Source organism: Morus notabilis, unplaced genomic scaffold (assembly GCF_000414095.1).
Source record: "Morus notabilis unplaced genomic scaffold, ASM41409v2 Scaffold1378, whole genome shotgun sequence".
NCBI lineage: Eukaryota > Viridiplantae > Streptophyta > Magnoliopsida > Rosales > Moraceae > Morus > Morus notabilis.
Window position 1 is genome coordinate 204,138 of NW_010358173.1, and position 15,987 is coordinate 220,124.

Here is a 15,987-nt window from a genome sequence, read left to right on the forward strand (position 1 = left end):
AATATTTCTTATTATTTATTTAGTGTTAATGTTCTTACATGTGTTTAAAACTGCAATTTCTTCTGCAATATATGACACATCTTTTATGAATACTATTTGGAGAATTCACGAATGTTTAAAAATTTATTAATAATTAAAACACTAATTGTTGGGGGAAAACACTCATATACACCCACGCAACATAAATAAACTGAAACAAAAATAACAAAAAAATAGAGGATAAAGATTTAGGTGGTTCGAAAAAAAAAATTTATGTTTACTAGAGATGGAGAAAAATTTACTAACAGTTTTTGAATTATATATTCATACAATTTTCTCACTTTATCTCTCTACTAAAAATCTCTTACACCCTTACGTATCTCTCTCTCTCAAAAAGAGACTTTTTCTCTGCACTTTTCTTTGAACACATTTAAAATTTTACACAAAATATTTATTTATAAATTCTTAATAAACCATAAAATAACCTTTGCGTGAAAACCGTAACTCACCTAAAAAGACACAAAATATTAACTTTCTCAAAATTAATTTAAAATAATTACTTAACACCACCTAAAAAGATACAAAATATTAACTTTCTCAAAACTAATTTAAGATAATTACTTAACACCAGTTTCTACCAGTAGGATAAAATAACAACCTTACCGTAGGAGTTCCTTCTTTTCAAGCTTTACTACAGAATTCTCCTTCATATGGTTAAAAAGATGCTGAGAGGTACGAGATTTGCCCTATTGCCTCGAAAAATGAAAATGAAACCCTATTTTTACGCTCAAATTCATTGCAGTCCTCCCTTCTCTCCATTTGTCTTACTATTGTGAAACCAACCATTTGTTACAAAGCATATCATAAAATTTTTCTTCGCAATTTAGTAGTCAGTGGACAAATATATCTTCCAATTAGGTTATCAGAAGATCACGACATGTCCCAAAAAGACAAAAAAAAAACAGCTTGCAAGAGTCAAATATTAGGCCTCATTAATTCAGTTGGTGGATTATAACAATGAGGCCACAAGTATATTCTTATTTATTGAATTATCATCATCATTTGCCGGCAATGCTTTCTTAGCATTGCAGGAATTGCCCTTTGAATGACTTGGTAAATCTAGTTTTTAGTTAGCACTATATTTTAAATATTTCCTCACATTCTTAGGAAGTTTCACCCAACAAGTTGGCCACTCTTATTATATACATATATATATATATATATGCATATATAAATGAGCTTGCTTCGTGTTTATGATATTTTCTTTGTGAGAAAGAAGAGTGATAAACCTCCTTAAGCCCTCCAAAATGGCATCTACTGAGTGCCACTTAATTGCAATATTTGCAGCATTGTTAGCTTCGCTTGTTGCAAGAGCTAGTGCTATTGACATATTTCTAGAATGGAATGTTGCCCTTGATAATACTACTAGACCTGTCTCAGTAGATCAACCTGTATGACCCTCTCATTTCATATATATGATCATGTTTTATTAATCTCTCTCTATGTTATGGTGCGACATTATATTATTATTTTTTTTTTCTTTCAAAAAACAGGTTATTACCATCAATGGAATGTTCCCGGGGCCACTTATCAAGGCCACCACCAATGATTTCATCCACGTGAACGTCTTCAACAATATGGATGAGCCACTCCTCTTTACTTGGTATGTAAGAATGCCTAAAAACTTTGGTCTCCCAACAAATAAAAACATCATTTCCTACAATCATTGATTGGGGTCAAATCCTTCTATTCATCTTTAGAAGTGATACACACACACACATATATATATATATATTCAATATATATATATGGGTGTGGTTCGTCTATATATACACACATATAAAATTAAAATTTAGGTCCTATTTATTTCACCGATTCGAGTTTAGAATTCGAGCTTTATTATAGTAAAAAGTTCTCAGAAACAGTCAAATCTTTTTTTTTTTTTTGCTACAGTAAAAAGTTCTCACATAAAATCACATCTCAACTCAAATTAAAAAATCGAATCAGTGAATTAAACAGACCCTTAGGGTGCGTTTGGAATTGGTTCCAAAATGATTTTGTTTTCTGTATGAAAATGAAAATGAAAACGTTTTCATTTTCATTTTAGAATTATTTCTGAAAATACGTTTGGTAGTTTTATTCAGAGATTAATTTCAGTTTTAAAAAAAAACTGAAACTGCGTTTGGTGGTTTAATTTTTAAAAACTCATGTAACAGCTTCAACTCAAATTATAACTCAAATTCAACTCAATATCTACACTTAAGTCACCATAACTAAAAAATGCAACCGAACAAGCCTGAAAAATATTTGAATTGAAATGTTAGAATTTTTTGTCAAACATATTTTTTTGACACTAATTTAACGTAACTATCATTAAAATGGTGCATATTATAATAGTTTTATAAGTTGAGAGAAAAACCTACTAAAATTAAAAATTATGAGAGTAAATTACTAAAATTATACAAGTTTAATGGGCGAATGTGTGAAATATCCATTTTCTTTGGAACCCCCTTCTTCTACCCATTGAAAATTCCGTGGTCGCCACCTCATCATACCAAAACCGTCCTACAAGATCACCACCATGTCGACATGAGCAAAGCAATCTTCCTCTCAATTCCTTCCTATCCATCCTTGCCTACCTAAACGACGCGTTTAACTTTCCTCGCAAGTTTCGGGATCGGAGATTTAGATATAGAGAGAGAAAGTGAGAAACGCACACACACACACACATATTTATAGAGAGAGAATCGCCGGGAAATCTAACCGGAGCGACGGAGTCCTGGCATTCACCGCCGGAGGAAGACGATGAAGATCAACGTCAACTCCATAGCTTGCAAAGTCGAGGTCAACAATCAGATTCCTCTCCGCTACTACTATTGGATCGCCAACAATCTCCTCAAACAGGTGATTCTATTTCTCTCCATCTGAAATTCACCGTTGAAATCCTCGGTTTTCACTGCTGTATCGAGTTTCGCTTTCATTTTTCTCCAATTATTGTTAGAAGTCTGTAAATTCTATTTTCAAGGTTTGAGCTTTGCTGCTTCTCTTGTGCTTGCTCAAGAAAAAACAATTTTTGGTGGTCAAGGGCAGAAAAAATTTCAGAAAAGAGAGAAAATGAAAATGAAGAAAACGAATCGGGTGAGAAGAGAACGGAGGAGCTCGGCGAAGCAAATGGCGCAGGTCAACAACTCTGGAATCTGGGCTGAAGAAGGGCAGGAAAAAAATGAAAACGGGTCTCTGGTCTCGGCTGAAGAGAGAAAAGGAAAACGGAGAAGGAAATGAAAACATGAATTTTGCGTTTTCAGATTTTCACAAAAGGACAAAAACGTTTTTGTTTTCAGTTCTTAGAAAATTTTGCACCAAACGTGTTTTCGGCGTGCGTTTTTATTTTTTATCCTTTCAAAAATGTGAAAAACGGAAACAGAAACAGAAACAAACAGGGTTAGTATCCTCGGTGAAATCACCAACCAGAGCTTTGCATCGCTTGTGGAGCCCACACGGGTCCAACAATAGTATGTGAAGGAACAGTATTAGGGCGCACGGCTGGAGGAGTCTCCGTCAACAACGCGCACTAATTCACAGGATGAGCCTAAAAAATAGGACAACTTCTATTAGTTATGATATTGGACGCCATTGGTGCTGCAAAACATTTGTTTCTTTTTAAATAATTCATGGTCCGACATAGGAAAGGTGTTCCTTAGCACTCTACTCACGCATAACATGTTTTCAGTATTGCTTATTGTTTTGTTTAACAAAGAACTAGTATCTATCTTGGGAGGTAGAACCATTAAATTGTGAATAAACCATTAGATCTTCATTTGCAATTTAGCAATAAATGTACCTATTTAGGCCCTACATGGTCCAAGTAATCACATGTGGACATGTTTTGATCTGGTACATGTATAAATGTTAATTTTGAGACTTACGAATTATAACTATATAGTAAACTCGCGCAAACTTTGCATGTAATGCTTGACAATTTTCTCTCATTTAAGACTTTAAGAGTGAATTGTTGATGATTTTTCAGGAATGGGATCCAACAAAGGCTAAATTCATGGCAAGATGGAGTCTCAGGCACAAACTGCCCAATCAAGCCGGGCACAAACTGGACATACGTGTTCCAGACCAAGGATCAGATAGGCACTTTCTTCTACTTCCCTTCAATCAACTTCCAAAAAGCCGCCGGAGGGTTCGGGCCAATTCGTGTCAACAACCGCGATGTCATCGCCGTCCCTTTCCCTAAACCCGAAGCTGAATTCGATCTCCTTACCGGGGATTGGAACTACGACAGCTACAAGGTCTTTTACTTATAAAAAATAAAAAATAAAAAACTTGTCAGCATTGATGAATTTTGACCATTTTGCTTTAAACTTCATTTTGGGCTGACTTATTAGAATTGGAACAGTGGGACCGGGTGGCGGTGCAACAGGTGCCAACGGGTTACCGTGTTCTTCCCGACGCTATTTTGATGAATGGCAAAGGCGCTTATGGGAACCAAATGGCAAGGGCTTATGAAAGTTTCACTGTTACACAAGGTATATATGCCCTTGTAAAAATAAAAGTAGAGCAATATATCAAAGAGATTTGGCTAGGCATTAGATTAGATAGTATGGGGGCACAAATTGAGCTAGATTATATTGTTCTTTTCAAAAAAAGACAGTAATTATTATGAGCAATTCCACGCAGCTGATTCCGCAAAGAGATAAATAGTGGCTCTCGAGTCTTAGGCTGCGTTTGGAACAAGAATCCGTGTCATGATTCGAATCACGGTTCGTGGCTCGTTACAGTATTTTCTCTCACAAAAAATACACGAAACCGAGAATAGTGTTGAATCATAGTTCTGAATTTACGAACCAAACGTTCTCGTAATCTTGAAAACCATCTTTGTGGGGCCATTTGTATATTTTGCGGAGCTGGTAACTTTTTTTTTTTTTTTGATTTGTTTCAAAATTAATGGTTCCGGACTCAATGTTGCAATTTCCACAAAATTGGGCAATCTTGTTCATAATCTACATAATGTTACATATCTCTCCTTTTTTTTTTTTTTTAAGGACTCAAGAATGAGCATTTCAAGACTAAATAATGTCTCTAAAAGGCAGGTGAAAACAGTCTACTAAGGAAAATGCACATAATTTTTCAAAATGTGTGTTTTCAAATCAAGTAAATGTCAATTTTATTTAACTAGCAAAAAAAAATTTTTTTAATTTTATTTGTTATTGATAATTGTTTGTGAAACAGGGAAGACTTACGGGTTCAGGATATCAAACGTGGGCACTGAATTCAGCTTGAATTTCAGGATTCAGAACCATCAAATGGTGTTGGTTGAAACAGAAGGATCATACACCAATCAGATCGTGTTGGACTCTCTTGATGTACACGTTGGACAATCCTACTCTGTTCTTGTCACAGCCAATCAAAACCAAGCTGATTACTACATAGTGGCGACTCCCAAATTGGTAGACCTCAACGACACTGATTACAAGGACTTGGTGGGTGTGGGAGTTCTGCATTACTCAAATTCAACCACCCCAGTTAGTGGGCCTCTGCCTGATGGACCTGGCCCATTTGACATTGAGTTCTCAGTAAATCAAGCCAAGTCTATTAGGTACAAACACTTGAAGCTTTCATGCAAATGACATTGACAAAGTAGCTTTTAGTTTGGGAGAAAATTAGGGAATTTGATCTTTTAAGTCACTTTTTCGACTTCATGCCTGCCTTTTAGAATTTTCTCTCTTAATTTTGTGTTTTTGTGATGCAATGCGGATCAAAATTAAACATCATTTATTCCGAATTTAAACCTCACACTATCTTATCTCATGTCGTTTGACTTAATAATCATTGACGTCTCTTTTAAGTTACTAAGATAATATAATAAAGTGAATAAGGAGACAAATCTTATTGGGCATTCCTCTAGATTTTCCTAGTTTTTAAATTTATGCGGTTTCATTCATTTCTTTTTAATTAAAACTAATACAAATCCTTTCAGCTGAAGGACTTAGAATGCGTAAAAGTTTGACTTATTCCATCTTTGAAATTTGCTAGAATTCCGAGGCCTCGTCTCCACATAATGAAGGCGTGAATGTTTAGAATTTAGTATATTGAAGGATTATCTTTACCCTATTATCCAACTCTTTAGACTTTGTTCAGTTCATTTACTTTGCTAAGAAAATTCTCTCGAAGGTAAGAAAAGAACTCTTCATCTTCAAGTGAGGTGAGGAAAAGAAAGCCTTTCATTTTGATCCTCTTCCCCTTTTGTTTTCTGTCTTATTAACTGCAGAATAAACTTGCCTATGCGGGTGGATGTTTGTTCATGTCTCCCTCTTTCACACACAAATAAATGTAGAAATATTTTTGGAGCTTTATTTTCTCCGTAGTTACCTGCACACTAGTCGAAAAAGTGCATAAAAAAGGATCATCCATATTCTTGCGTTTGGTAGTGTTTTTTGGAGTCTAAAATCACTTCTTTAGTCATTAGAAACTGATAACGGTATTTTGTAAAAATCATAAAAAGTGATTTTTAAAAAATTTTTAAAGAATCTACAACCAAAATCAGAAACAGCTCAAAGACAACTTTAGCTTTAAGATTATGCAGGAATCAACATAATACAATTAATAAAATTTTCATAATACCCAAAATACCTTTAGTGAAATCTAAAATTTTCAAAATTTTATTAAACACTAATTGTTTTCTGTGACAACTATTTTTTCTTTTAACACGACTAAAAGTAATATTTTTAAAATCTACAACAATGTAAGTCAAACCAGTTCATTAAAATAAATATTTTGTTATATTGATCTTTGGTATTTACACGAGATCTACAGTTGTTATTTGCTTCACTCGACAATCTTCTTTTCTCACCGTCTTATAAATTAGGTGGAACTTGACAACCGGCGCTGCAAGGCCTAACCCACAAGGAACGTTCAACGTGACAAACGTGACGCTGTCGCAGACCTTCATCCTCCAAGACTCGGGGGCTGAAATCAATGGCTCCATTCGCCGTGGCGTCAACAATGTGTCGTATTACACTCCGGACACGCCCTTGAAGCTGGCTGATTATTTTGTTAACGGCTCAGGCGTGTACCAACTCGATGCATTTCCCACTCATTCTGTCAATGATAATGCTTCCTATGGAATTTCAGTTGTGTCTGGGATCCACAAAGGCTGGCATGAGATTGTCTTCCACAACAAATATTTTGCTTTCATAGATTCTTGGCATTTCGATGGTTTTGGATTCTATGTTGTCGGGTAAGTACTATTCAATATCAAGTATTACCTTTCACTAGTGAAAGAGTGATAATTCGTGTTAGTGGGTCGTGTTCGTGTCAATCCGTTTATTAATCGTGTCAGAAAACATCAACCTAAATACGACTTATTTATTAAACGTGTAAAAAATATTAACCCAAACGCGACCCATTTATAAATCGTGTTAATCGTGTCAACCCATATAACCCATTTAAATTAATGTATTGAATAAATCACTAATATAATAATGACTTATTTAACACTGTCATGACATATCACATATCATTAGATTGTAGATGACACATATAATTAATCGTGTCAATTCGTCACTTCGTGTTAGGAGGTCAATCCTAACCCAACCTATTTATTAATTGTGTCAACCTGATTATGACCCAAATCCATTTATAGTAAACTCAAACTCACTAATTTTGTGCGGATTTCGAGTCGTATTGTCGTATCACTACCTGAATTGTCAACCATAATTATCTATCCACATTTTTTTTTACCAAAGATAGGAGGCAGAAAATTTATTTTCCAGTAGGACACAAGAAAGGTACAGTATTTAGAATTCTCTTTCATAAAAACAAAAATATACATATATAGCTTGACAATAAATTCATATTTTATTGAGATCTAGAGTTTGAATCTCCTAACCAAGTTAAAAACAAAAAGAAGTACATACAGAAAAAAAAATTTAATTTATGAAAGACAAATTAACTTAAAAAATTGCAGTCAGTAAAACGAAAATTCAAAATCTCAAAGGGCACTAGGGCACGTGTCTTCACTAAGATGAATATGACCGCATCACTAGATAGTTGTTACTTTTATCAATGTGACTCACATAATTAATATGGCCACTAATTTTTAACCAATCAAAGATTATTTAAGCGGTAACATGTTACCATAAATGTAAAAATATTTTTGGAGCTTTATTTTCTCCGCAGTTACCTGCACACTAGTCGAAAAAGTGCATAAAAAAGGATCATCCATGTTCTTGCGTTTGGTAGTGCTTTTTAGTCTAAAATCACTTCTTTAGTCATTAGAAACTAATAACGGTATTTTGTAAAAATCATAAAAAGTGATTTTTAAAAATTTTTTAAAGAATCTACAGTCAAAATTAGAAACAGCTCAAAGACAACTTTAACTTTTAGATTATGCAGGAATCAACATAATACAATTAATAAAATTTTCATAATACCCAAAATACCTTTAGTGAAATCTAAAATTTTCAAAATTTTATTAAACACTAATTGTTTTCTGTGACAACTATTTTTTCTTTTAACACGATTAAAAGTAATATTTTTAAAATCTACAACAATGTAAGTCAAACCAGTTCATTAAAATAAATATTTTGTTATATTGATCTTGGTATTTACACGAGATCTACAGTTGTTATTTGCTTCACTCGACAATCTTCTTTTCTCACCGTCTTATAAATTAGGTGGAACTTGACAACCGGCGCTGCAAGGCCTAACCCACAAGGAACGTTCAACGTGACAAACGTGACGCTGTCGCAGACCTTCATCCTCCAAGACTCGGGGGCTGAAATCAATGGCTCCATTCGCCGTGGCGTCAACAATGTGTCGTATTACACTCCGGACACGCCCTTGAAGCTGGCTGATTATTTTGTTAACGGCTCAGGCGTGTACCAACTCGATGCATTTCCCACTCATTCTGTCAATGATAATGCTTCCTATGGAATTTCAGTTGTGTCTGGGATCCACAAAGGCTGGCATGAGATTGTCTTCCACAACAAATATTTTGCTTTCATAGATTCTTGGCATTTCGATGGTTTTGGATTCTATGTTGTCGGGTAAGTACTATTCAATATCAAGTATTACCTTTCACTAGTGAAAGAGTGATAATTCGTGTTAGTGGGTCGTGTTCGTGTCAATCCGTTTATTAATCGTGTCAGAAAACATCAACCTAAATACGACTTATTTATTAAACGTGTAAAAAATATTAACCCAAACGCGACCCATTTATAAATCGTGTTAATCGTGTCAACCCATATAACCCATTTAAATTAATGTATTGAATAAATCACTAATATAATAATGACTTATTTAACACTGTCATGACATATCACATATCATTAGATTGTAGATGACACATATAATTAATCGTGTCAATTCGTCACTTCGTGTTAGGAGGTCAATCCTAACCCAACCCATTTATTAATTGTGTCAACCTGATTATGACCCAAACCCAGTTATAGTAAACTCAAACTCACTAATTTTGTGCGGATTTCGAGCCGTATTGTCGTATCACTACCTGAATTGTCAACCATAATTATCTATCCACATTTTTTTTTTTACCAAAGATAGGAGGCAGAAAATTTATTTTCCAGTAGGACACAAGAAAGGTACAGTATTTAGAATTCTCTTTCATAAAAACAAAAATATACATATATAGCTTGACAATAAATTCATATTTTATTGAGATCTAGAGTTTGAATCTCCTAACCAAGTTAAAAACAAAAAGAAGTACATACAGAAAAAAAAAATTTAATTTATGAAAGATAAATTAAAAAATTGCAGTCAGTAAAACGAAAATTCTAAATCTCAAAGGGCACTAGGGCACGTGTCTTCACTAAGATGAATATGACCGCATCACTAGATAGTTGTTACTTTTATCAATGTGACTCACATAATTAATATGGCCACTAATTTTTAACCAATCAAAGATTATTTAAGCGGTAACATGTTACCTCTCATAGGTAACATATTGTTGACATGAGAACCTACCTATGATTAGTTGAATACCAATGATGATCAACATTTTGGCAAGCTCAATTAAGTAATGATCAGCACCCAATACTTAATTCTCTCTTAATTAATCAATCAATTAATCGATACGTCCAGGTTTGGAAATGGAGACTGGACACCAGAGCAGCGCAGCACTTACAACCTTTACGATCCGGTGGTCCGGTCGACGGTGCAAGTGTACCCGGGAGGATGGACCGCCGTTTACGCATTCCTTGACAACCCTGGAATGTGGAATCTGAGATCACAAGTGTTGAAGCATTGGTATTTAGGTCAAGAACTCTATGTCAGGGTCTTTGATGCTGATCCTAACCCTGCCAAAGAACGCCCACCACCTGAGAACCTTCTCCTCTGTGGTTAGTAACTAGTAGTACTTTTGAGCAACTTTTTTTTTTTTTTTTTCCTTCTTTTTACTTCTTTAACATGTAGCTTTTGGACATACATTTTTTTGGTATGGTACAAAAAGATTACCTTATTGATATAATTGCGCAGTTTCAAACCCTTGTATGTTTATTAAAATCCATTGGATTTACATGATATTGTTTGGTTCTGAAATGTTTTATTAATGATGTTCGGAAACACACATTAATATTGGTAGGAATATTCTTCTATTATTTTGGATAAAAACACAATATTGACAAGAATAAATCTATAATAGGACGCCTATTGTTCTCTTTTTCATATTTAACGTAGAAACTCAGCACTTCAAGGTGAAGTTAAGTGTGAAATTAATGCTAGATTATACCTGAAATACAATTATGTCAATAGAATTTGAGTGTCACTTGTAGTAACTCTTCTTGAATATGTCCTAGCCAATCTTAGTACTAGCATGGCCAAACAATTCACCTGTTACTATCACAAGACTTTCATGGTTCTGAAATGCCTACTAAATGTATGTTTTTTGTTGTGCATATTTACAAAAAATAAAAAATAAAAAATAAAAGTCCATTGGTTTACTATTTGTTTTTGACAAGTTTTTTGTGGGTGTTTATGCAGGGATTTTTGATGAATCACAGCCTCCATTTAGTGCGCCGCCTCTTGCTCCAGTTGCAGGGCGGTGATTTGAGTTGAAGCCTCTCTTAACAGATGAATTATTTGTTGAAGATCGCACGCATTCATTAATGCCATTTGTAACATTTTTACTCCCTTAATGAGAGAAATGATACCTATGTGTGACCCATTATCTTGGTATAATGAATTTATTTCCATTTAATGAAACATTCGTTATCTTTATCAATCAGTAAAAAAAAAAAAAAGATAAATATTTTCAATGGTATGCACACTGCACACACTTGCCTTGACATTCTATATATGATTCTATCCGTCGTCTTTCTTGTTATCTCTTTTTTTTTTTACTATTATTTTTTTATTATTTTTTATTTTTTTATAATAATTGGTGATTGATTTGTGGGAGATCTAGAAGAATGCTCTCGTATTGAAGGAGCTTAAAGATTAGTCTAGTATCTCCTCAGGCTAGCCGAGGTGGTAGGGATGAATAGAGTTAAAAAAAAAAAAAATTTCTTTGTTCGCTATATTATTTTGCTAAAATAAAATACCTAGATAAGCTTTCATTCCTCGTTACTATTTCTTTTAGTATAATACTAAAACAATTGTTCAAAACTATATTGAATTTATTTTCTTGTTTTGTACTTGTTCAATCTCATTTCGTTTCTTTTATGTGCTTTCACCATTGTTTCCTTCTTACTTAGCTCATTCAAAGGCTTTTATAAACGTATTATTTGAACAATGGAAGATCTAGCTTTTCAATTCATCCTATAAACCATATAGAGCTCAAAATAAGCCTAGGCACAACACTATGAAATTAATGGCGTCATCTGGTGGATCGTCGATGGTTTTCTGTGGTGGCTATTTTTCTCGAATTCCTCACCTTTCTAGCCGACGGGACGGATCTATTTTTCGAGTGGCACGTCGCGATCGACACAACTGCCAGACTTGTATTTGATCATGAGCAGCCAGTGAAAATTGCGACAACATAAAATGTGTTTTGTTAGTTGCCTAAATGCACAATTTGAAGTCTTTAATTTGATTGTTATTTTTCAATGTGTTTTTCTGTTGTGAGCAGATTATTACCATTAATGGGATGTTCCCTGGGCCCCTTCTCAATACCTCAACCAATGATGTCGTTCATCTCAATGTTTTCAACGACATAGATGAACCACTTCTCATTACATGGTTTGTGCATATTCATTGAAAACTCATCTTTATTATATATACTAGTTGGAGACACGTGCAAAAGCGTGTGAATTTAAATTTATTGACTTGTTTGATGCATGTATAATTTAGTTATTTTTTAAAATTTATTAATTAATTATTTAAAGATATATTTGAAAAAATAGTCTACAAGAAGTTCGTTAAGAAGAAAACATTTAAGTAGGACAAGTATTTATAGCGGTCATATTTGAATAAAATAATATTTTCAAAGACTATAAGAAAGAATGTTTATATATTCTTTTAGGCATAAATCGATGTAGCATATAAAAAAATATTTTTAAAAGGCACATTTAAAAGTATAAATTTTAAAAGTAGTATTAACATGTGTATTTTAAAAGTAGTATTAACTTAAGTAGTGATTCATAACATTACTCTACTTCTATAATAATTTTTTTTAAAAGCAAAATGTTCTCAAAACATATTATTCTGAACGTTACTCCGCCATATTTTATCATAAGGAACTAGTAATGATACATATCATAAAAAATTTTAAGCAAGAATATTTTGTGAATTCTATGAAATTGAAATTGCTATTTTATCCTAGATATTTTATCCTCAACAAGTTATATAACGTTTGATAATATGTCGTAAAAACTTTTTTTTTCCTTTTGTTTCCTAATTTATTGTTAATGAATCTCACTAATTCAGTGTGCCTCATCTTCGAAATTATTGTTAATTCAGTTCCTAATCCACAAGGAACTTTCAATGTTACAAACGTGTGACACTATCAGTCTTTCATTCTTTGTGCCTCAACAGCCCAGATTGGTGGAGTTCCTCGTTTCACAGTCAACAATGTGTCATACCTGATCCCAGAAATTCCTCTGAATTTGGCCGATCACTTTGTCAACGGCTCCGGGACATACGAACTCGACAAGTACCAGACTGACTCGACGTACCCAAATGCGGTGCAAGGCGTGTTTGTTGCATCTGGGACTCACGAAGGGTGGATACAGCTTGTGTTCAAGAATGGTTTTGGATATCATTGATTCTTGGCATCTTGATGGCTTTGGCTTTTATGTTGGAGGGTAAGTATTAAGTGTCAAAAATAATGCATATGAGTCAAAATTTTTCGGATTTTGTAAGATTGAAATTACTGTTTTATCCTAATCTTTTTACCTCTAACGAGTTACATTCTAAGTTTTTTTTTTTTTTTTTTTTTTTTTTAATGTGCTTTTGGTGCTAAGGTTTGGCGATGGTGAATGGATCCCGAAAGTTCGATCCACATACAATGTTTTCGACCCGGTTGTCCGATCCACTGTGCAAGTGTACCCTGGAAGATGGACTGCAGTTTATGCATATTTAGACAATCCTGGGATGTGGAATTTGAGATCACAACACTTGAGGCATTGGTACTTTGTAGAAGAGCTTTATGTGAGAGTTTATGATCCTGATCCCAACCCTGCTAAGGAGAAGCCAATCCCAGACAACGTACTCCTTTGTGGTTAGTGTCACGTCTATCAATTTTGTTATTTTATTCTCGTTGCAATTTCTTACCTTTTTAAAATTCTGCAATAGGGTGCCAAAATAAAGAAAAAAAAACTAGTAATATTGACCATTTCTGAATCATATAAGCACATTGTTTGAAATTGATTTTATCACTTATATTAGGTACTCTGCCATATAATCCTTTAACCTATCCTCTGTGTTCCGTGCTTTGTATGTGCGTGTATTTTTCTTTTTCAAATAAGTTGTGGATATCTTATGAGAAATATTACAACATTGTTGTAGTACTAGTGGGCTGAAATTTCTAAATCTGTATTGCATAAGTCACGTTATAAGATCAACATAAGTGTTATGACATTCTCCGGGCGAAGCACTTAGGCGGCCAGGATTGGAGACTGCATTACATTCTCTGGAGGAAGAGAGTGAGCAGACAAGGAACATTAGCAGATCTCACATGTTAGAAAACATCTTTCTTGTGTTTGTGTCCATGTGACCAAGCCTATGAGAGCTTGCTTCCTCCTACCAATCCAGTTGCGTCACGTGTCATGCTTATTAAATCAATAGTTTGGATCAATTTGAAATGTTTGTTGATTTCTGATGGCCAATAGAAATTTAGTTTCACCTAGTCCTTGCCGCATTGGATTAAGTCTAAAATATTGGATTCTCATTGCAAAATCAGTTCATTCTGCGCATCCTCCATGACTCTACAGCATCCACGTATTAGACTCATCTGCATTCCAAGGCCTATAAATAGGCTGCTTCCCCAACTCTTCAAAATCAATCCCTCGAGCCTTAGAGCTCTTTAGAAATAATAAAAAAAGAAAAATCTTTGTTTCAGCAATTCTTAGTTTAAATTTCAAAGTTTATAATTTTTAGTTTTTAAGTTTGAATTCTGGAGGAGGAGTTCCGAATCCTGTTAGGAGATATCCGAAGCAAAAATCAGAAACTATATCCGCCTCTAGTGTTTGTACTAAAACTCTCCTTTATTATTGTTGTTATGAAAATGTTATTTGAATTTTTTATGTATTGTGTTAGTTTAATTATAATTATGTTTTAAATTTAATTTTTACCGGGATAATGACGTAATCATATTGTAACACCCTGAAAAATTAATTGAGATTAATTAAGATAATTGAGATTATTAGTGTGCCTAATCTGATTTAATTAATTGAGTTTTGATTAATAAATGTTTCTTATACGTGTGAGTTTAAATAGTTCCAAGGTATTTAAATTATTCTCAGTAGTTTATTTTAACCCAGAAGTGTGTATGGGCGCATTTCTGGACTGCTCTTTTAAAATATTGACACTTGTCCATTTTCTTTTATTTTCTTTTTCTTTTTCTTTTCTTCCTTTCCTTTTCTCTTTCCTTTCACGTGCATCTCTCTCTCTCACTCTCTCTCACTCTCCCGTGCTCTCCCTCTCTCTCTCTTATTTGTGTCCCAAATCAAACGGATCTTGAACCAAAGAAAGATTTAAAGAAGTTTTCAACGTCAAGAGAAGGATTCGAGGTAAGATTACTGAAAGAACCTCTCTTGAATCTCAAGTTTTTAAATTTCAAAACTTATTTTTGGTTTAAACCGGATTTTAATGGTTTTTGAGTAAAATGAGAGTAGAAATTGGAGATCTTGGGTTCTTTAGACTTGTTTTAGGACCTAGAATCCAGATCTAGTGGTTTCCCTTTGAAATATCTCGATTTGGGACTAGATTTGTAGGTTTTTAGACTGGTTTTCGCGAGCTTCTCTCGCGCAGCTGATTCCACCGGTCGACCTATCCGGTCGACCGGATCACATGGAAACCGGTCGACCTATGCAGTCGACCGGATTGCAGGCTGACCGGTGGACCGGTGTGCACACTACCGGTCAACCGGTAGTGTTGCACTGCTCTGTCACCGGTCGATCGGTGCACACGGGTTTGACCCTGTTTGGCCTGAAAATGCTGTTTTGACCCCTGTTTTTGGGGAGAACCTAAATTAGCTTCATTTGGGGACTTGAGATAAATGGATTAGCATCTTTAATCCTTGATTTGAGATTGAAAACCCTTGGAATGATAATTTGAAACATGAAAATGGATTAGGGCACACTAATTGAAAATCTTGGTGCATAATTGAGATTTGGATTGCTTTAGGAGTAAGAGTTAATCCTAAAGTGTTATCTTGTATCAGTGATCGCTGAGGATTCAGACTGAAGGGGCTTGAGGAAGCGGAAGCCGGAAAAGGTAACGCTAGTCCCAGGTTTGATAGTGCGAGGTAGGATTTCTATCCCTTTTCCTTGTGAGCATGTTTTCAAAAAGATTTTGGCCTTGGAAATGTTTTAAAGAAGGGGGTTG

The 15,987-nt window shown here is 34.4% G+C and overlaps 1 protein-coding gene across 1 annotated transcript; it reads left to right on the forward strand.

Annotated features, from left to right (window-relative positions):
• Window positions 1–1,286: 1,286 nt before the first annotated feature.
• Window positions 1,287–11,222, forward strand: LOC21391393 (monocopper oxidase-like protein SKS1). The gene is made up of 10 exons (XM_024161658.1): window positions 1,287–1,430; window positions 1,533–1,646; window positions 2,810–2,883; window positions 4,007–4,277; window positions 4,385–4,514; window positions 5,218–5,584; window positions 6,854–7,225; window positions 8,664–9,035; window positions 10,087–10,343; window positions 10,984–11,222. Exons 1-10 carry the CDS (start codon window positions 1,287–1,289, stop codon window positions 11,046–11,048), a joined length of 2,166 nt encoding a protein of 721 aa, XP_024017426.1. The 3' UTR covers window positions 11,049–11,222.
• Window positions 11,223–15,987: the final 4,765 nt, after the last annotated feature.

Excerpts from the sequence above, each read along its gene's own strand:
- LOC21391393 (XM_024161658.1), top strand. The coding sequence starts at position 1,287 with ATGGCATCTACTGAGTGCCACTTAATTGCAATATTTGCAGCATTGTTA. Across the intron at positions 2,884-4,006 it reads CCAACAATCTCCTCAAACAG|GAATGGGATCCAACAAAGGC; the intron begins GTGATTCTATTT and ends ATGATTTTTCAG. Across the intron at positions 4,278-4,384 it reads GGAACTACGACAGCTACAAG|TGGGACCGGGTGGCGGTGCA; the intron begins GTCTTTTACTTA and ends GAATTGGAACAG.